This window comes from Oryzias latipes, chromosome 1 (assembly GCF_053564925.1).
Source record: "Oryzias latipes strain Hd-rR chromosome 1, Olatipes_Hd-rR_3.1".
Lineage (NCBI taxonomy): Eukaryota > Metazoa > Chordata > Actinopteri > Beloniformes > Adrianichthyidae > Oryzias > Oryzias latipes.
In genome coordinates this window covers 22,134,344-22,156,098 of record NC_136237.1, presented here as the reverse complement: position 1 = coordinate 22,156,098, position 21,755 = coordinate 22,134,344, and the positions used below count along the sequence as shown (strand labels likewise).

The 21,755-nt window shown below is 40.5% G+C and overlaps 2 protein-coding genes across 3 annotated transcripts in view; one reads left to right on the top strand and one right to left on the bottom strand.

Annotated features, from left to right (window-relative positions):
* Positions 1–21,755, bottom strand: part of LOC144994278 (lipopolysaccharide-responsive and beige-like anchor protein) — a 171,285-nt gene that overhangs the window by 44,939 nt on the left and 104,591 nt on the right. For both annotated transcript variants that reach the window (XM_078951454.1, XM_078951459.1), the window contains exons 38-43: positions 20,704–20,847; positions 19,446–19,582; positions 3,304–3,421; positions 3,110–3,212; positions 1,975–2,090; positions 1,721–1,833 (exon numbers count right to left, since the gene is read on the bottom strand). In XM_078951454.1, coding sequence (XP_078807580.1) covers positions 1,721–1,833; positions 1,975–2,090; positions 3,110–3,212; positions 3,304–3,421; positions 19,446–19,582; positions 20,704–20,847 — 731 coding nt within the window. The remainder of the gene's footprint in view (positions 1–1,720; positions 1,834–1,974; positions 2,091–3,109; positions 3,213–3,303; positions 3,422–19,445; positions 19,583–20,703; positions 20,848–21,755) is intronic.
* LOC101157187 (mab-21-like 2) lies at positions 16,327–18,634 on the top strand. The gene has a single exon (XM_004065935.4). The coding sequence runs from the start codon at positions 17,227–17,229 to the stop codon at positions 18,304–18,306; it is 1,080 nt and encodes a 359-aa protein (XP_004065983.1). The 5' UTR covers positions 16,327–17,226; the 3' UTR covers positions 18,307–18,634.

Below are 21,755 nucleotides of genomic sequence, written 5' to 3'. Positions count from 1 at the left end.
AGATGGAGTATTTAAAGTCCCACTTTTAGTTGTGGGTGGAAATGTTGGTGCAGGGCAACCCCACCCCCACTTCCTGTCACCCATCTGTTAACATCCTCTTCTGCTAGCTTACAGCCCCTCACACCCCGAGACTAACATTACCGGTGAAAGAAGAATGGCGGGCAATGCTGGAGCTATCCAGCTGTGCAGTTCTGAACCAGATACCAGCTCAGACGAGGAAAACAAAGACTTACACGGAGCTATCTGTCTGCAAGTGGATGAATCAGAATTGGGAAGAGTAGGGAGCGTGTGGCCTGTCTAGCATATTTTCTAGGTTACAAATACCATCTTTTTTTGTCTGCTCCCGATTTACAAGAATTTCGAAAAATAAATTGTTAGAAATGCAATTTTAAGCCAAATTTTCTTTATCTTTGTCCTCCATCATGAAAAAAAATGCCACAACATGCTAAAAGCAGGATTTTCATCTGAGAGGTTCTTTAACGCTACTTCAGCACAGAAAACAGCATAGCTGAAAAAATATGTGAAGGATAAAAAACAAGAGCATTTTCTCCACTACATCTCTGACCCACAGACACATGCTCAATCTTCTTGCTACAGAACTAATTCACCCCCCCCCCCCCCCTCAACTGGACTCTTCCATTCAGGGAGAAGAACTAGGGATAGTATTTTCAGCTTCTTTTTTTATGTCATTTGGGAGAGAATCTTTTACGCAATCCCATCAGCATGACTGCATGCACTGACATGCCAGGTTCCTCTCAGGGCAGCTTTCTTTGTTTTAAACCCCATCGTCTGATGCCTGGGGCCAGACGACCAACTCAGTCACACTTCCTGTTGTGCTGTGAAAGGTCAAACTTAAAATAATTCCACTCAGCTTTTGATTTATGGGTATAAATTGTAAATAACCCAGAAACTAGGTAATGTGGGGAACATTTCATAGATCACCAGTTACAACAGAGAAACAATACATTCATAATCAACTGAGGACTTGAACAGTTGCAAATTAAAACTGTAGAATAGAGAAATAAATTTTAAAAGTTAACAATAGATCATTTCTACTCCGTTTACAACAAATGCATCATCATTTGGCCTGGCCATGTGTGAGAGACAGAATTAAGCACGTCTTAATCTAAAGTGTTGACAATATTATAATTTTAAAAAGTGTTTCTTCTGTGATGTACATCAACACGCTACACGACAATCAAGGGAGAGTCCATTTCTTCAACCTGCATGTCAGACTGGTCATGGTCGGGGAATGGTCTGTTATAGAGCAATGGTGGCATGGAATTCATTACCACAATGTTTAATTACACAAATGTATACAATTTAATTTTCTAAAAGAGTAAGACTGTTTATTTTCCCCCAAGAAGAATGTGGAAGCAGTATTGGACTGGTATTGTTGGCTTTGATTTCATGTTTTGTTAAGGCTGATGTCGTGCTCTGAACTCAGAGTTGACCTCGACTGAATCAGGCTGATTGTGGAGTATTATTATTATTTTGCTAGTTTTTTTTTTATTTGTTATTGTACCATTGCTGTATACATTCTGTTTAAATTGTTGTGAACAGTGCATGTACATGTATATCTGCTTGTTTATGTATTTGTAGCTTTAAGAAAGTGGGACCCCAGGAAGAATAATAGGTAATAGGGATCCTTAAACAAACCTCGTCCTTTCACTGCAACCATCAAGGTAACAAACAGTCAGAAGATGCACCATGTTCTCACCTTGGACAGATCTCTGAAGTTGCTAGGCAAAGTGAGGTCAAGTTCCTCCGAATCATAGTTAGTGATGACCCAGGGGAAAACTGGGTACTGGTTCAGGTCATTGTAGGTGCGACCTGCCCAGAAAACACAGAAATGAGGAAAAAACATGCATGAAAGCAAGATTAACCATAAAAAACTGGCTTTAACTGTTAAAATGCAGGTGTACATGTGACTTTATGGCACACGGATAGATAGATGGTGTGTGGGGTTTTTACCAGAGATGGTGTTTAGAAACATCAGGTACTCGAAGTTGGATATCTCACGGCGCTGCCAGCGCTGAGTCATGTTTGAGGCCTTAAAGAGCTGCTTCGGTGTAGCTAAAGAGATGCGTCTGCACAAAGGAAAGAGCAACACACATTTGAGGAGGTCACTAAAGACTTCAGTGTTTCCTGTGGCTGTGGGCCTGTGCAAATGTAGAGAAGCTGAACAAAGACTATCGTCATTAACTAAAACCAACCCACTGAACTTACAGTATGGCTAATTAGGAAGATTAATGTACAATAGGCTGGGATGACAATACATATTTTTGTTCATGCGTGCGCCCACATGGCCTAGTAAGTGCTGCGTGTGCTGCTGGACAAAAATAATGACCCACCATCCAATTAAAACACAAGAAAATGATGGAATTAATCAATGTCAAAGCGAGATTACAGTCCCTGAGGCACTAAAAAAAAAATAGTGAAAATACGACATTCCAATACATGTATGTAAGAGAACACATTACCCATCAAGCCATTACGCGATTGAGTGCATTAAAAACTGCTTTTTGAGGATCTATTACTTTTTTTAAATGTCACACATATTTAAAAGTATAAATAAAAGCATGTAAAAGAAAGAAAAGCATCTATACGAAAATTTACATCTGCAGATTTTAGAAAAATAGATTAAATTAAATAGTGTTATTTTCATAGACTTGTAATGCACTTATGCCGCATCGGCTTAAAGAATACAAGTATACAAGGACTAAACAACACAGGATAATTATAAAAAAAGATGCAGTTCTGTTAAAATCCAATAAAAAATTATAAACGCATTGCCTCTGTTCCTCAGAAAAAGCAACGGAGTTATTGCAAATTGCATTAAAGTAATAAATGATCAGTAATTAACCAGAGAGCAGAAATGGTGCAGACCTGTCACTAAAGCCTTTGCCTGCATATTTTACCCAGTACACAAACCATTTATTCCAATTAGTGCAGTGTACTGAAAAGGATTTTTTTCCCTGTGTTTTTGTAATTTTCATTCCTGTCATAATGGGGAACCATATGGCCTCCATACAATATTGCACAGAATTAAGAATTCCCAAGAAAAAATCTAAACAAAAAACAGAAACAGACTAAGTGCAGGTCTAACCTGGTCTGTGGGAGGCCAAAACTGGTGCCCACTCCAACACGAGGAAGGCAGTGAACCACCTTTTTTACAGTGGCTGCATCTGGAAAGTTGAATAGGACGGCCGCTGCAAAACAGAGCACAAAGACACCAGGTTACAACCAAAGACATCTCATTGAATGTGTGCATGATTAAAAAAAAAAAAAGGTAAAACTTACTTCGGTTTGCCATGAATACTTCCAGTGCAGTGTTTTGGAGAAGGTAACGCCTGGAAAAGACAGCTCGGATCTCTGTGAAAAGCCATTTTCCATGAAGCCCCTCTGTGTAGGCTAAAATCTATGGTGCGGGAGAGAAATAAAGGAAAGGGGTTAAAATAAAAAAATAAACAATAAATAGAAGAGTAATAGCAGTTTAACCTTGAGACACAAATGGAGGACAGATTAGCAGAAAAACTGCTAGAGAGGAGCAGAGGGAGACTGCGAGGTTAGATCATTTTTTACACAACGAAAGCATGACGGTCCATGCAGCACGATTAATGTCTTATATTGATCAGGCTCAATGAAAAAGAGATTCATTTAGCAACTGAATGGGCACAATTACGCTAGGAGTGACAGAAGTTCAGTCCACTAAAAGATCATCCATCCTCGTGTTAGATGGATTTGACAATGTGAAAGCCTTTAGGTTTAGCTAAAACTCTACTTAAAACAGTCCTTCTGTGGAACAACTTGAAAATCATATGGATCCACCTTCAAAGATATTTGCGTCTGGGTTGATCAGGGTGGATTTCCGAGTGACTTGTTCTGATACCTGTCATGGCGCCTGACACACCCACATGCTTTGCCAGGCTCTTGTGATTTGTGTTTCTATTAATCCGGCATTAAGCCTCGCTACTAACCCACTTGGCACTGCTTTGTTAACTAGGCTCTTGTTTCACCCTGTTTTATTTGCAAAGCAGCCTGCTGAAAGGAGGCGAGGAATGATATGGTAAGGAAGGCTAAAAGGGACACTTAAAGCTGTCACTTTTTGATTTAGAGAAGGTGTTAATAACTGAATTTTTCAAATGTGAGTTGGCAACTAAGGACTGGTGTTGAGTTGGGAAGCTCATTAAATGTAGAGGGACAGGGAAGCAGAACAGCTGAGGCCCTTAACGGAGGACAGCATCTCCCTCGCCATCTCTCAGAGGAGCAAAGCCTCCCTGCATCATGGACCGGCTTCAAAGTCTCTGGAGTTCAATTAAACCTGGATTAGTGGATTGGAGAAGCTAACTGGGGCCTCAGCCGTTGGTCTCCTATCTTTGCACCAGCAGCTTCACATGACAAGTCACAAAAGATTCGATCAACCCCAATACGAAGAAGAACATTGTACATCTGAAGTGAAAAAAAGATAACGTTCTATATTTGCTACAAAATGTTGTTGGGTAAAATCCATTTTTAACGATCTTAAGTATAAACATTGAAATTGAGCATTATTTAGATGCATTATGTAATTTATCACTGCTCATCTTTTCTGTTTATTTCAAATTCAAATTCAATTTAATTTTATTTATAAAGCATCTTTCATGTCAAACAGACAGCTCAACGTGCTTTCCATAAAAAACAAACAAGAATACGATAAATCCAAACCCCACACATGTAATAAAATAATTAAATAAGCCCCTCATGATAAAATACAAAAAAACAAGCAAAAGTAAAAGAGAAATGACAGAGCTTAAGAAAAGAGAACCCAGAACCCATTTCCATGTTTGTGGATTTTTTTTTGGGTTGTTAAAAATGCAGAATTTGTTGCATTTAATTTATTTTTAAATTCTGTATAAAATATTGAATAGAGGCAAGAAAATAGATGACAAGTCTTGTTTTTCTTTAGGTGTGAAAGAAGTTATGCTTCAAGTCTAATCTTTTCTGTCCAGGCCTGTAGTGGCTGCATTATTCCAGTGAGTGCACACTCACATGTTACACACTGGATGTCAGGAAGATGGCCAGTGCTGACCTGATGAAGCTGCTCTTTTTCATTCCCTAGATAGATATGACAGTGACAGAGGCAGCTGAATGTCATTTCATTCCCAGGACTCATGAATCTCCAGGATTGCTGTAAATAACTCTACTACGTTTTAAAGATCTTTGTCAAAACCCCCGCCTTTGTAAATGACAAGAGACAAGCTATTGTTATAGTGATGTTTTGGCTTTTTTGACCATGTCTGGATAATTATTTGATTTTTTTTTCTTGTCCAAGTTGCCTCCACTTTTTGGATGATGACGATCAGGCAAATTAAAAGAGAAAAAACTCCTACAGCACTAAAGGAAGTAACTGCAATGATTTACAGTAGATTTACATCACAGTTGTAGAAGTTCAAAATACTGGATGAGTTATAAAAAGTGGTAGTAGGGGGTGTGTGCCATAAAGGCTGCACCAAATTTATTATGAGTTTAGTACGAAGCCAAATTTTATCAAGTGGAACTACATCCATGGATCCAGGTCTCCAAAATCAATTTTGGAGCGTCACGCGAGAGAACACAGCTCAAAGGAAAACAAAGGGAATCGAGCTCGATTGTGGATTTTTTTTTTCCTTCTCTCCTCCTCTGAACCTGTTTGTGCGGGGGCTCCAGCTCATTTCTGAAACATTGTCATTTGTCTTTGTCAGACACCCAAAAGACTACAGAATGAAGAGGGACATATGAAGAGGGGGCCGGGCGACTGTGGCTATGCTGTGCAGCCACACGCGCACACACACAAGAAACATCAGCACTGGATTTCTCCCACCACCACCACCACCTCCAACAAAAGTAAAAGCCATACTGAAGAACATTGTGACACAGATGACATTTAATTGAAAGTGAAGTGGACTAAAGAAGAGTAAAAAGAGCAATGGTGCAACTATCAGGAGAGTGGTACAAGATAGATGAGGCTCTCAACTGGCTGCGCAGTCGGGCAGGTGGAGAGTGTGTGTGTTTTTGGGCTGATAAGAGCCCCACAGTGAAAAGCGCAGGAGCCTCTGCCAGTTACCAACAAAGCTTATTTGTCTTTAAATGTGGGAAAAACTATTAAAGTGCAAAATATGACGGAATCGTGGAGCTTTTCATTGAGCAGCATCATAAAGTGCGTTTGATGAATGGCATATGCATATCTGCATGCTGTTTAGTGCGCTGTGCATCCTTGAGAGAAAATAGAGGTGATTGAAGTTCAATTTGTTGCCTGTTATTAAGTATTTCCGCATGGCTGCCTCAGTTAAAGGATAATGGATGAGGGATTTATTATTACCTTTTGGTCAAATGAAGTGGTGTGGGAGATAAGGTGATGAAATTAATGAGCGGGAGAAAGAGAGATGATCCATCAACATCAGAAGAGAAACAAGGGACAAGCATTATTAGTAAAACTTGATTGAATTCAGTCCAAAAAAAAAAGAAGAAAAAAGGGATACAGCATCGTGTGGAGCTGCTTACTGCTCTTTATTTCTCAAAAATGTGTTGTAATCCTGCCAGAATACCCATCTCTACGTGTGCAAACAACACTAAATTGCACGTATACGGGGGGGAAATGAATTTGCAACTTTCCTATTGTTTTATTTGTTATGGCTTCTTGCCATAGCACAATACCCAGAGCCCAATAATCAAATAGATTTGACACAATTTTACAAATAAAAGCGTAAGATTTCTCTGCCCACTCATAGCCACCTCTTCCCCACCAATTCATGTCCTATTCCCCACTTCTTCCAGCTTCACTGCCAAATGAGGCCTCGTCACCCCCATCACTAAATGAGTTCATCGCACTAACGAGCAGGAAAAGGGCTCCGACACACTAACGAGGGCCTCTGGCTGGATCTGTTGGCTGCCTGTGCCCTTGGACGAATCAGGATCCTCATCACCGCTGACACAAAGCCTCCTTCAGCCCCAAGGGGGCCAACTAAGAGACATTTGCTGTTCAGATTGAGAAATACCTACAAAAAAAAAAAAAAAAAAAACTACAAATTATAAAGGATGTGTAAAAGATAAGCGGCAAGGACCATCATTCAAAGAGAGAAAGCCATTCAGCTATTTTGAGGTTGTGTCAGCAAAAACTGTGTTTTCTGCTCACGGGGAGCCGGAATCAGGAGACTGTAACTTAGTGAAGTCCTGTGACTCGACTTCCTTGAGCCTGTGGAGGATGCAATACGCTCCATTGTGGGATTGTAGAGTCGGTCATGTGCTTGGAAATGCAGTCCAAAAGACAGTGTGACTGGCTGGTACCTGAGCAAAAACTTGCTCCTCTGAAAACAAAGTGATTCAAGTTGGCAATGCATGAAATAACCACTTTCAAAGTGGAGTAATGGTGAAACTAATGAAAGTTGGTGAGGTGAATATATTTTAGTTTGGCGAGTTTTACTCCCCTTTCCTGTATTTAAGCTTTTATGCTGTTAAGAAACAAGATAAAAGGCTAAAAAAAAACCTATTCATTTTCTTCAACTTTACACCATCTACTTTCAGCAATATGCAAACAGAATATAATTTAATTTTAACTAGAACTCTACTACTTTGTATATTTTAATCATAAAATAGACAACAAATTCTCAATCAACATAAAAAAAAATTAGTTTTACTCCTGCCACCTTCTGTTGAGCCAAATTATTTTAGTGTGCCATTAATCTAAGATGTAATCACTGGTCACAAACCTATTTACCTTGAGGGAAAACACTAAACTACAGGTAAAAATAAAATAAGAAAATCGAAAACTCCAAAAGAAGCTGTGGTGGAGGAGGAGGATACTTAAAAAACAAAATACATGCTTCCAGCTTTCAGCACAAGAGGGTTATGAGGCCTAAAGACTCAAAGCTTTCAGCCCCAAACGTCACCCAGCAAGAGTTTGCACTCTGTGAAGCAAGTCCGCTTTGAAAGGATGTTTGGGGCACTTAGTCTGAATTCAGCCTAATACGGATTAAACCCCTTTTTTTTGCCCCTTTTCACTGTTTGTTAACAGGTTAGCCTTTTTTTGCCCCTGCGCATTTCTTTGACCACTTAGACCTTTTGAAGTGGGGACAAAAAAAAAAAAGTCTTGTGTGGATTTAGGGAAATGCTGCAGTGGTCCTTAGGTTAATTGATAGTGAAGTGCATTAACTCATTAAACATTCAGTTCTGCATGAGATACGAGGACAATAGAGAGGCCCTGAAACATAAGGTACCACATATTTAAGGGTAACCTTGAAACAATTATTTTTGTGTATACAGGGAATTTATTAAATGTAATTATTTTAATATAAACCATATAAAAACAAATCTTTTTTTTTCTTCGCAAGATCTTGACACCATTGAGTTGCGGAATTGTATAGAAAAAAACTTTTATGTTGAGGACTGGGGTTTTCACGCCATCCCAGATTAAAAAGGGGTCATAAAGGGCACGAGTGTCGGCTCAAAGATGATGGCAACAAAGGATGGATAAGGCTGTGGAAGTAAAAGGAAAAGGGTAATAAAACGAAGAAACTAACAAGAATGGCTCTGCAATCTTTGAAATTTCAAGATTCTAATTTAAGCCCAATACAAATTAAGCATTTAAATGGTTTCAGCTTCAATTTGATGAAAATTGCCAAAAAATGAGGATTATTCATTCAGAAAATGTTTGAACAAGGAAAAAGGAAAGATGAACTTTAATGGCTCTGATGAGCACCAAATGAAATGAGAATTAAAAAAATTTAAAATGGTCTTGATTTGTCGAGGAAATCAGTAAACACCAGCTCATGGAGAAAAGGGGGAAGACCATCTATAGGCTCTTCACCGTTGCTCATAAAATCAAGGAGACATTCCAGAGGCAGCAGTGAAGAGGAGGGCGTGTTGAGGGTTTGATGCCATTGATCGTCTGCCCCACTGTAAGCCACCATGGCAAATATCAGACAGGGTAAGAGGCGCTGACCGCCTTCCATCACATTCTCACTGCTTTCCTTCACTCTGCCATTTAGCCACTTAGTAAAGGATAGGCTTTTCTAGGATTGGTTTGAGGCTTCGCTGGACTAAATTCTTCTCTAATCTGGCTTTTGTCACCAGCTTAGGTGGGTGTGGGGGTGAGCAGAACACCCCTCGTGGGGAATTCGGAGCTGGATGTCCAAAGCAAAGGAGAGGGACAGAATAGCACTGAATAAGAGAAGATCTGAAACATCTATTGGTAACTCAATCGAAGCTTCATCAAAAAATCTGTCTACACTTTCACTTTATTTAACTTCTTTCCATTCTAGTAGTCTAGTTTGCGGCAACAAACGCTTTGTTTTATCTTAGAGAATTAGCATACTTGTAATAAGTAGAGTAAAATATATAACGTGAGGACCATTAAACAAATGCAAACGATAGTGGAGGCAAAAAAGGTAAGCATTTATTAAGAGATTAATATTTCACATCTTGGATGCCTTCCATTGATAAAAATATTTCAATGTAATTAGAGCAGGTTTGCGTTCTAAATCAGATCTGCAGTGAAGGCGTTTTTTTTCTGTTGGTGCAGCATCAAACAGCCTTGGATGACAAATACCCAAAGCACCCCACAGACTGTGCCTTTTAAAGCAGACTGAATGGGTCATTAACCATAAAGGGCTACGAAAAAATTCCACAAAGTTACTCTCCGCTTCGTATGCACTGAAGATGTCTCCAAGTGCTACACATCAATATTAAATCAGAACATCTGACAGTAAAAGAAGTGAAAAATTATTTTGGCTTTTCTCCAAAATGAACCACTATAATGACTATTCTGTTAGAGATGAGAGCATTCCCCTTAATTCTCTCCAAGCGTTAGGAGTTATGATCACGTCCTATGATGCAAAAGCAGTAGGGAACTCTTTAACAAACGGGGCACATTTACAATTCCAATTTCCAATGCACTGGGCTGGACATCGATCCGTCAATCAGAGCCATGTGTCTCCTGACCTCTGCTGAAAAGGAGAGGTTTGTGAGAACAGCAGGTACACAGGTGCTGATTGTAATATCAGTGGCCTACCAGGCAGACTGGCATTCATAAACAGGCTTATCCATCAGGCTAGTGCCGTGCCTTTGACACTTGTGTCAGAGGCAGACGAAAGGAAATAAATGATGAAGAGGGGGGATCAATCAAAAGAAGGGAGGGGAGGCACCTGCCCCCTGACTGGCCCAGCCAAGCCCAGAGATTGAGCATGATGGAGGGGGGAGGCTCAGGTGCAAAGCTCTTTGTCGGAAGATGCTAAGCTAAGTGAGAGTCGGGTCTTGGTTGAAATGCTGTGTTTGCTTTAAAGTCCAAAGTCAGGTCACAAACAACCAGGCAGGGAAAGGCAGAGCGTGTGTTTGTTTGTAAAGAAGGTGGGCAGAGGGGGGTACTCAGCGTGCGTCAGTGAAAAGAAAGAGCAATTTAAGGGGAGGCATTAGTCATCATTAAGCAGCGAGGAAGACTGTCTAATGGTTCTTTATTTAATTAGCAATGCGGTAGCTGTCGTTCCCTGACCTGTCCTACCTGGTTACCACTCACTGTTGAGATGATTTGGCCTGTTTTTACAGGATTTATAGCTTTAATCCTGACAAGAGGCAAATAGCGGGGGGAAAACAACTAATTGCAAACTGAGGGCAGCATATTTCACCAACAATAATAAAAAGAGTTGGTGACAAAGGTTGAATAAGGATGACAAATGCTTTTTCTACCTGATGAAAGGGTAGAATTTAATTCTTAAAGACCCACTGATCCATTTATGTCTATGTTTTGCTCGTCTAAACTGGTATCTGATTCAAAACTGTATGGCTGGATAGCTCCAATATTACTCATCCTTTTTGTTGCACCAGTAATGTTTGGTTGGGGGGCGTGAGGGGCTGTAAGCTACAGCTGAGAGTGTTAACAGATGGATGATACTGAAAGTAGGGGAGGGCTGTCTCTGCGCCAATGGTTCCACCACCAACTTTTAGGCAAATTTCTAAATCAAATCAAATCAAACTTTATTTTCTAATGGACTACTGCTGTTTTGCAGTAACTACGTCCAAGAAAACAACACTGGGTTGTTTTCATTTTGGTTTTTTTGGGTAGAAAATGACCATCATAATAAAAAGACCACTGGGAAAGCTTTTAAAATAGATCAAAAGATGATCAGAGTGAGAGTTTTACTCAGCATGTTACCTGCTCTTTTTTTTTTAACTGCATGGTAAACTACCACCAATGAAGCCAACCTGAACGGGGCTCTAGAATAAAAGCTTACAGCAAACCAAATCTAACAGTCTGGACAAAATCATGCAACTAACACAGAAAGGTCCCAAAAATGAACTTCTCTTTTATTACTAATAAATACTTTCCTTTTGGCCAAACAGCCTCATTCCTAAAGAATGAGATAAGCATCACTGACATAACCTCATCCAAACAGTCCATGTGAACTGAGACTAAAAAGGGGACTTGGAGGTCCAGTTTGAGAGTTTTTGAATGTGAAACATCTGGAGTTGTTAGAAAATATCCAGGTGCTGAAAATACCAAACTGTTGTAAGAAAACTTTTCGCATTTTTGAAGTTCTCTCACTATTGCATCCATGAAACCTGTTAAGAAAAATGAGGAGAAGCTGAGAAATCAGATCCTCTTCTTCTCCTTTCTCTCTACCAGCAGTTGCTGTGGCGTGGCCGAGTGATTTATTGACCATTTTGGGAAGCGCTCCGTCAGCGTGTACCAACTAGAGGAGATCTGAAGCAAGAATGGGCCCAATAAGGATGAGTGAGGGGGAGAAGGTCTGCTTCCGTGGACTCATTGATAATGACATACCCGCTTGGGCTGTCAGTTAGTCCTATAGAACACACTACTTATGCTTTAACTGGAAAATCAATAGGCTCCTCTCTAAGAGACCTCTTGCTGCCACGGCGCTTTCTGATTGGCAGCACCAGCCGAAGGTCATCCCCAGCGACCATGAGAGTTTGGCGAAGCGAACAGTGGGGGGTGGGGGGCATGTGAACACAGCAGTTGACACTTTAGGGAGTGCTTAACAATATGAGACTGGTAGTGACATTACATGAGGGTGGTTTTCTTTGACTGACTGAGAATCTATGAATCCACTCAGCCTAACCTGAAAAGCTGTCAAAGCCCCCACCCCCACTGAATTGGAGTTTGTAAAGTTCACTCAGGAGCCTTCTGAGGTGAAAATTAAAAGCTTGCAAATTCACTTTTGTTATCACTTATGTGTAACAGATTTCTGTCTGGTATTTAGTGAAAAGGTTCCTAAATTGTGCTTCCCAAAGTAAGGCCTTTTCACAGCCCACCTTGGTTTCTACTGGATGAGCTTTGGCTTTGAAATAGACAAATATCTGGTCAAATCTGAAATAATATTTCAGTTTAAAATTAAATACAATAAGTGTTTGCTTGTTACATCAACTGTAGAACTGCAGGATATTAAAAACCACCAGAACTGTAAAAAGCATCGTAAAAGCCCAGCCTACATTGGCATGTTCATATCTTCATAACTACAAATATAGTCTGGGTCATTAAAGAAAACTAGTACAAGCTAATTTGCTAAAAAAAAAAAAAAAGATCAGAACCATGGCTTCATTGTGTGGTAACCTTGAATTCAGGCTCCCCAGGACAGGTTGCCACTGTATCTTTTTTTTAGCTTCGTACTTGGTATTGTTGTCCTAAAATTGCTCAAAAGGGACATTAGAACTTGGCTACCAGAAAAAAACAGAGCATTGAATACACAAGCAGCAATGAAACTACTTCAGCATCTGTGACACAAGTGCAGCTGAGCACCGCAGTGATGAGCACATCAAGTTTGCCACTCCGCACTCCACTCTACTGTTTTATAGTGTCCACAGGAGCAGCAGTGCTCTGATTCAACCCAATCAAGTGCCCCACAAAATCTATCCAGCGCCACACTTCTCTGGAGAGAAATGCTGTTTCTGTAGTTCATGTTCTCGAAACAGACCCTGGTTAGAACATTCAGTGCTGCATACCGTTTCCGATGCAGACACACCATCATAATTTGATGGGATCTCTGATGGTTTTATGATTTCTCATTTTTTGATTTACATTTAAGGTTGAGCATGTTTTGAGTTGCTGTTGTAAGAGGCTCAACATGCTCAAAAATATCTAAAGATTATAATTGTTGCCTCCAAAACGAGCAACCCCCACGACCACCACAAAAAAATAAGAAAAAAAAGAGCATACCCCCGCCCAACACCCCCCAACTAAACTATTCTGGAACCATATCTGGCTGAAACACAACATACATGTAACATAGCAAAAAGTAGGGGGCTCTGTAGTTTAAAAAAATAAATAAATAAATAAAAATTCATTGAGTCGTAAATTGTGCAAAAATTCCAAAAAGAATTCCACGGATAATTCCAGGTAGGAACTCGTTGCTAAAAAGTTAAAAATAAATTGTTTAAGATAAAAGTGACAAATGTACGTCTCTCACAAAAGAAAATATATTCCCCAATTGCAATTTAACACTTTAATTCAACATTAATGGAACAATATATGCCAGATATTGATATTAATGCATTTTTTTAAATCTTTGTCATGCGTAAAAAAGTTTTCTCTCAAGACTGTACAATAATCTGTTATAGGTTATAATGAATTCTAAGACAGGGTCTTTTTGACAATTGTTGTTTTATTTAAATGAAATCTAAACATGGAGATCAAAAATGATTTCTAAATAAGTCTTGTTGCTGATTGGTAGCTGAAATTCTCAAATTGGCGAACAGACAATAGCATGAATGCTGACTGTGCAGCAGAAAATGCATATTGTTGCATTTTAGTGTGTCTCAACATAGCGGATCATGTTTAACACAGACACAAGCCCAAAAGCTACCAAAACATCTGCTCTGTGACTTCATCCATTCTGCTATCTGCAAAGCAGATGCAGAGGCTTGCCAGGCAATTAGCTGCATGCGATGATTTGCTTTAAGCTCTTCGAGGAGCGAACAGCTGCTTACATCTGGCTTTAAGGGACAGCAAAAAAAGGATGACGATCAAACAAATAAAGAACCACTTTGATTCATGTACCACGAATGTCAGGCTCTGCGTACATGTAAGGGTGTATGTGTGGACTAATACAACCAGACGCTCCAAACTCATTTGGGAATTTATCAGTGAGAAATGGATGAATCACAGTTACAGGGTTCATCTTCCTAAATCCGTCAAATTGAGACCTCATTGTATGGAGCAAAAGGTCATCAACTAACTATCTTTTTTAAAGTTTTTTTTTTGGATTATGAATAACAAATATCGGTAATCAAAATCCAGGGGTGTAGCTGTCCAGAGTAGACTGAAAAAGGCTGGGGCGGGGGGGGGGGGGGGGGGGGGCAGTGAGGCTGCCTGAGTGCTGGCACAGATTTGCACAGCCACAACCACTTTAGTGCTCATGAGAGCATCACTGTGGAGTCACGCAGGCTCACATCAAAGCGCTCTTGGAAGAGCTCCTGGTGTTTTCACCAATCACTTTCAAGCAGCAAGAAACTCCTGAGCGTCTACAGATATTTCTCATGTTTAGATGGGGGACATGAAAGAAAAAAAGTGGAAAAAAAAAAGGTGAATGAGCCAATCTGTTAGCATTACATTCCAACATAACCTCACGGGGTTAAAGGACCCAAAAAAAAAAGAGAGAGAGAGAGCAAGGAAAAGTGATGAGAGCAAAAATCATTGCTCCAAACACCAACTTGTTAATCCCAATTATAGTTAGATAAATGAACTGCCAAAAAGACTTTTCTGAAATCCAAAACGGTCAACATTTTTCCAATAAAAAGGATAAACAGAGTAACTTTGAATCATGGACAACAACAAAAAAGACAACATGGAAAAAGAACTTCTCTCAAAAGTGCGACTTTATACTTTTTAATCAAGCTTCATTTGGCATGTCCTTTATAATATTTGGACACCAAACCTTCATGTAGTGACGATGAATCTCCCCAGAGCCACAAGCTTAATGATAAACAGTGGTCCTAAGCTCAAACAGACAACATTTTTTCCTCACTTGTTTCATCTTCGACTAAATTCCAAGACCACATTAGGGGAACAACTGCTTTTGTCTGCTGCTCCACGTAGATGTTCATCTCTTGTCACAATTCATCCAGTCTGTAATTTTTCTAAACAAGCGGTTAATAATTGACCAGCTGAGATATTCTGCAGTTTCAATTACAAACATGTCTTCTGAGCATGCACATCAAAGACGACAAAGCTGCAACTCAATGAACAACAAAACATTTCTTTACTTTTACTGCATTTAAAGTTATGTTCATCAACAAAACATTTGCTTCTTTCTTGATTGATGCCACCCTTATGAAAAACGCAAAGCGGGGGGAAAAAGAAGAATTCCATTTTGATACCAGATAAGACAGATTTACCATTTGTTACAAGAAAATAAATCTTAACAATCATGAATAACTTCAACCCCTCTTAGCATTAAATTTAACTTGACTCAGGGAAGGGGATGAGGTAACCATTGCTGTCAATATTTAGCCTTCTTGTTTACTTCTTCTTTAAGAGCCTCCTTTTCCAATGCAGCCGATTCATATCAGTAAATGTGCTTGCTGACATAATTTTAACAGACATTATTAGTTGAAAATTATTTTAAAATGTGTTTGAGCTTAATATGCCTTTTAGCTCTTTCAAAAGAAAAGTTCCTAAAAGAAAAAAAAGGCATTTCCCACATGCACATGTAGCTGATAGTGAACAATCTCAATCTTTTCCCACACATTTTAATCTCTTTCATTAATAAACAACAATGTCTCCTATTTTACTTTAAAGAAAATAGCAAGAAAATCAGATGAACATTGAGTTGAAAATGACAACCCTCTTAAATGATTAAAAGCTTTTACAAGAACCAACAAATGTCTGAATTTGCCAGCAGAAGCCTGCAAGTATGGCTTCATTCAAAGAGAAAGATCAAGTGCCTTTCATAAGTAACTAGGCTAACAAATCACGGTCCTGGTGGAGATGATTTGATTTTCTACCACTGTAAATCTGGGGCAGCAGTGCCTCATGTTCTGTGGGCAGTTGTAATGGCTGCTTCAGTTCTCCAATGAGAGGTCTGACACGAAAGACAACAATTCCAACCTCAAGAAGACCCCAGCTTCAATTATTCAGCAGAGGGAAGGTTAGTAGCAGAAAAGCTGTTGCAAATTAATGAGAGTAGGTGAGGGATGGGGTCAGATGTTCTGCAGTTGAGTTGAAGTGTAAACAAATTGGAAAGGGTTTCAAACATGTAAATGTTTACTAATTACTTTAAAGATCAAATCAGTTTGGTCAGCTGTCGTTGCATTTAACACATTTAGGACAAAGAATAAACTAAGAAGCAACAGAAAGGTTTCATAAAAGGGATTTTAGTCAAATCTTCAAACATATGCAAATAAAGAACTATTTTCTTTTTATTTTTATTTAAATGAGGCAGAACAGCTGATATTAAAGGTGTAAAAGCTGCAATCCACAAACAATCCCCCCCCCCTCCAAAAAAAGACATTTTGCATGAATCAGCTATAAAATAAGAAAAAAAAACGCTTTTTATCTTGTTTTTAAAAATAAAATTTAAGGTTTAAAAACGTTTTTGCTCCAACAGTTCTTTGAAAACCGATCTAAACAAACACGATTTGAATGGATGGCATTGTTTGTGTTGTCTCAAAGCGCGCACAGCGGCTCGTTTCTGCGTGACACCAGAGGTTTGCGTTGTCTGGAGCAGCAGCGGCGCGTCCAGCTGCTGCCGCGCGCGCTCTGCGCACAGCAGCCCTCCTGGCTGCTTTGATTGGCCGCCCGTTCTGACAGCTCCGCACATGATTGCAGGAGGAGAAGCCCGACCCCTTTCCACTCTTCCAAAAGGAACCATTCATAAACTACACAAACCCAGCTGCAAGCGGAGTGTGGACGAAAAAGTGAGCAGGGGCGCGCCGAGGAGAGACTTGACGTCGAGAGGTTGCGCGCTCTGGCACGGTGTTTTGACGCGCCGGGACACCGAAGCAAACCTGCATCCTCAATATGAGACTTCTCAGCCGCACTGGAAGTGCTCATGAGTTGGACTGATTTTTAAGCAGGCTTATATATCCGTTTCCTCCTCCTCACACTGACGTCTATCCGCCTGCAGAACCAAGAAAAAAAAAAAACTTTGATTTTTTTTTTTCCTGCACGGGGAAGCATTTGCCTCTGGGCTTTACCGGTAAGCATTGGATCCGTCAACTTACTGCGACTCTCCGGTGTACAGCCCGGACCTCTGCCCCAACATGATTGCGACGCAGGCAAAGCTGGTTTACCAGCTGAACAAGTACTACAACGAGAGATGCCAGGCGCGCAAAGCGGCCATTGCGAAGACCATTAGGGAGGTTTGTAAAGTGGTGTCGGATGTCCTGAAGGAGGTGGAAGTGCAGGAGCCTCGCTTCATCAGCTCCCTCAGTGAGATCGATGCGCGTTACGAGGGGATGGAGGTCATCTCCCCAAATGAGTTTGAGGTGGTGCTCTACCTCAACCAGATGGGGGTGTTCAACTTTGTGGATGACGGCTCTTTGCCCGGATGCGCGGTGCTGAAGCTGAGCGACGGCCGCAAACGGAGCATGTCCCTGTGGGTCGAGTTCATCACCGCCTCGGGCTACCTTTCCGCCAGGAAGATCCGCTCCAGGTTTCAGACTCTCGTGGCGCAGGCGGTGGACAAATGCAGCTACCGAGACGTGGTAAAGATGGTGGCCGACACCAGCGAGGTCAAACTTCGGATCAGGGAGAGGTACGTGGTGCAGATCACACCCGCGTTTAAGTGCACTGGGATTTGGCCTCGCAGCGCGGCGCAGTGGCCCATGCCCCACATCCCCTGGCCCGGGCCGAACCGGGTGGCAGAGGTCAAAGCGGAGGGCTTCAACCTCCTCTCCAAAGAGTGCTACTCCTTAACGGGGAAGCAGAGCTCCGCGGAGAGCGACGCCTGGGTGCTGCAGTTCAGCGAGGCCGAGAACCGGCTGCTGATGGGCGGCTGCAGGAAGAAGTGCCTGTCGGTGCTGAAGACGCTGCGGGACCGCCACCTGGAGCTGCCGGGCCAGCCGCTCAACAACTACCACATGAAGACCCTGCTGCTGTACGAGTGCGAGAAGCACCCCAGGGAGACGGACTGGGACGAGTCGTGCCTCGGCGACCGGCTGAACGGCATCCTGCTGCAGCTCATATCCTGTCTGCAGTGCCGCAGATGCCCGCACTACTTCCTCCCGAACTTGGACTTGTTTCAGGGGAAGCCGCACTCAGCCCTGGAGGCTGCCGCCAAGCAGACTTGGAGACTGGCGAGGGAAATCCTCACCAACGCCAAAAGTTTGGACAAATTATAAATGCTCACCGAGGAAAAAAGGGACTGTTCTCCGAATGAGTAAAAAAAAAATGTGAAACTAAAAAGAACTTCATTATTGATAAAAAAAAGAAGAAGAAAATCCTAAAAGCAGGACAATTGGGCCACGACATGCGTAAAAGGTAAATTTCTCTGACAAATGGAATACATTTTAGTTCTTTAAATGTTTTCACAAAGTGAAGAAACTTTTATTTAAATATATGCACAAAACCGTTAAATGAAAAAAGAAAAAAACATGTAGAGTGCCAAGTTCATTTTTTTTCCATGATGTGACTTAAAAACAAATGTTAATAAAAATGTTGAAAATTTAATTACAACTTGTGGTTTTGACAGCTGAGACGTCGGGCCAATCACGTGCGTTTTTTTGTTTGTCTAACTAAAAAAAAAAATAAGTACAATAAAATTAAAAATACATAATTAGATTCAGCAGAAAAAGGGAAATTATCAACACTAGAAAAAGTGTTCAGGAGCGTCCTTTTAAGACCATTGGTAATATTTACAGTGTGTTACAGGCTCAAAAGGATTTTCAAATGAATGTAAATCAACAGACTCCTGTTCATATCCGGGCCTGCCAGCACCTCCTGCATGGCTTTAACCTGCAGCAAAGGCCCTATAATCTCCTCGCTACTTTAATCTTTCAGCAAAATTAAAATAGTAATCACCTGGATTTTTTAGTTGCTCCCTTTATAAATGACTTTTTTTTTTTTTTTAAACTGCATGTTTATATTTTAGATGCACACAAATGTTGAAAATGGCCAAAGACTGTTATGGCGCTTCCATGACCACCTGTAGCAGCTTATACCAGACTTAAATTATAATCACCATTTAATTTCTTTATTTTTATTTATAACGCTTCTACAGGTAAATGCGAACTTTTTTTTTTCATATATTTTGGGTAGACTTTTACATTTTGTTTAATTTTATAAGTAAACATTTAAAGTGAGCTAAAAAAAAAGTAAGAATTTTTATTTTAACAAAAGAAAATATTTTATTCCTCATCTTTAAAATGTTTAGATGTTATCCAAAATGCAGGCTTTAGCAGTTTTGCAGCATTTAAAGACGTAGGAGCATAACAATAAAACCTTTAAAACTTCCTTCTGGAAGCTGGAGAACCTTCCTTACCTTTGGATCGATGGCCTTGAAGCTGGGTTCGTCCTCATCCACCTCAAAGAAGAGCTCGGAGGCGGTGACGGACAGGGTGCCTTTCACCACCGCGGCCGGAGCCACGAGCTGTGCGCTCGTGCTCAGGTTTACCGGGCCTGGAGGACACAAACACGCGGCTCAGAAAAGCGTCAGAACTCGGCTTTGACAGCCCTCCAAGAGAGAAAGCTCTGCGCTGAGAGATATATACATTTAGGAAATTGCCTAATTTCTTTAAAATATATATTTGTTTAAATGTATTTTAAATGAAATGTAGTATTTTATTTACAGATATTATTTAGGCTTGCTTTTATAATTAATTCAATTTAAAAACGTGTTTCCTAAATATAGTTTCTGAATTGAAATAATTTCTTGCGAAAGCGCCAGAAGCAAGTAGAAAGCGGGGCGGTAATTGTCAGAATTGACAGTCAGAACACACTGATTGGGGGCTTTCGGGAAAGCCGTTTCATCTCTCATCAATCTTAATTTATGCCAGCATGACAATGAGCGCAGCTCGGGGAGCCACTCTGGAGCTCCGCCGGCCTCTGCCGCGTAAACTGGAGAGCTTTGTGTTTGCAGACGCGCAGCGCTGCGCGCCGTGACAGAGCTGCGCGAACGCGAGGCTCAAGCAGAAGGATGTTCGTTCATCTGCCTCTCTTTAGCCTCCAGAGTATAGACTGCTGACATGTTATCCGCGGCTAGAAATAACGGGGTTTTGTTCTCCTCACTCATTGCCATTCAATTCCGCCCGGTGCGGACATGTTTTTAGAAGCAGGCGCGGAGCATTTTACACATTTATGGCTGCAAATACTTGTCCTAATTAGGCGGGATTTAACGTTTAATCCAATTGCTGGGTCAACGCAATCCACTTATCTGACTAGTCCATGTATGACAGTAAACTAAATCCGTTTAAATACAAGAAAAAGGAAAAAAAAAAGCTCAAAAGGGCAGATCAAGAAGGTTTAAATTAAAATAATATTGTAGAAAGCTTAGTTTGCGATGCAACCTGAAGATTTTATACTTTTTAATGCTGTGAGTAGAAAAAAAAACCTTCAGCAGTCTGAGCTGTAAACACTGAAATATTCATTCTAAAACTGCAAACAAGATTTTGACTTTCAGGACTCAAGTGATTCAGAGGAAAATTACAATGTTTTGAAAATGTTTGCATTTACCACCAACATGGCGGTGGATGCGTGAGAATGGCTGTAAGGCATGGGAGAAAGACGCTTGACATCTCTACCTGTTAGGTTCTCCAGGTCCTTCTCCTCTAAAGATGACAGAGTGTCATCCTCTCCCTCCAGTGACGTCTCGCTTTCAGAGTTCTGATTTCCCAGAACCTGGTTCCTGATGGACTGCTTGCCCTTGAGGATATCCTCATCAGACGCTGGGGGGGAAACAATGTTCTTATTTTACACTTCAAGGAGAAAAATACACAGAACCCACTTGATTTTGTTTCATTTAGCTTTATTTTACAGCCCACTTGGATAGAACGCAGCCATCGAATGAAAGGTTTAATCGGAAGAAAGCAGCTTTGAAACCATAGCAACATCTTTTTGTAACATAAAATAAAAATATTAATTATTGTTTTCAGTAAGACATTTAATGGAAAGCCCAAAATTATTTAAATGGATCCATACAACTTTAAGAGAATATTTTTTTAAATTAATTTTATAAAGAACAATAAAAATGTTTTTTTTTAATTACTTAAAGACACGTTTTAAATATATTTGAATAAAACTATTTCTAAAATATTTAAACTGGCATAATCTTAATTCAATAAATAGTAAAACAATTAATTCCCTTGTTTTTCTCAGCTGTCCAGAGTAGACCAGGGTAATCAAGTTACAGACGGTAACATGTGATAGACAAGAGACAAAGCAAACTCTAAACATCTTTACTTCCTCTAACAGACATGACAAAAACCACAGATTATCCACACACGTTGAAGTCAGATGTGAATCTCACACCGTTTGGATTTCAACCAAACATGACTTGAGGTTCCGCATGGATTATTTGAGAAAATGGTAATCTGCAAACATTTACAGAGCCCTGCAGCTCCCACAGCGGCGAGCGGGACAGATTCACAGACACAAACGCCATGCAAAGGCTGGCTGGCACCAACTCCAGTTTGTAAACAGAGGCGGCAACAAGGGGAGGGCTGCTTTGGCTAATGCAGCATCCCAGTAAACGGAGCAGAGCTTCAGAGTCATTGAACACACATCAAGGGGAGGGTTTTTGTCATCACGTCAGTGTGTAGCTACAACTTTGAAACTGTTAAAGGAGTATCTTTAA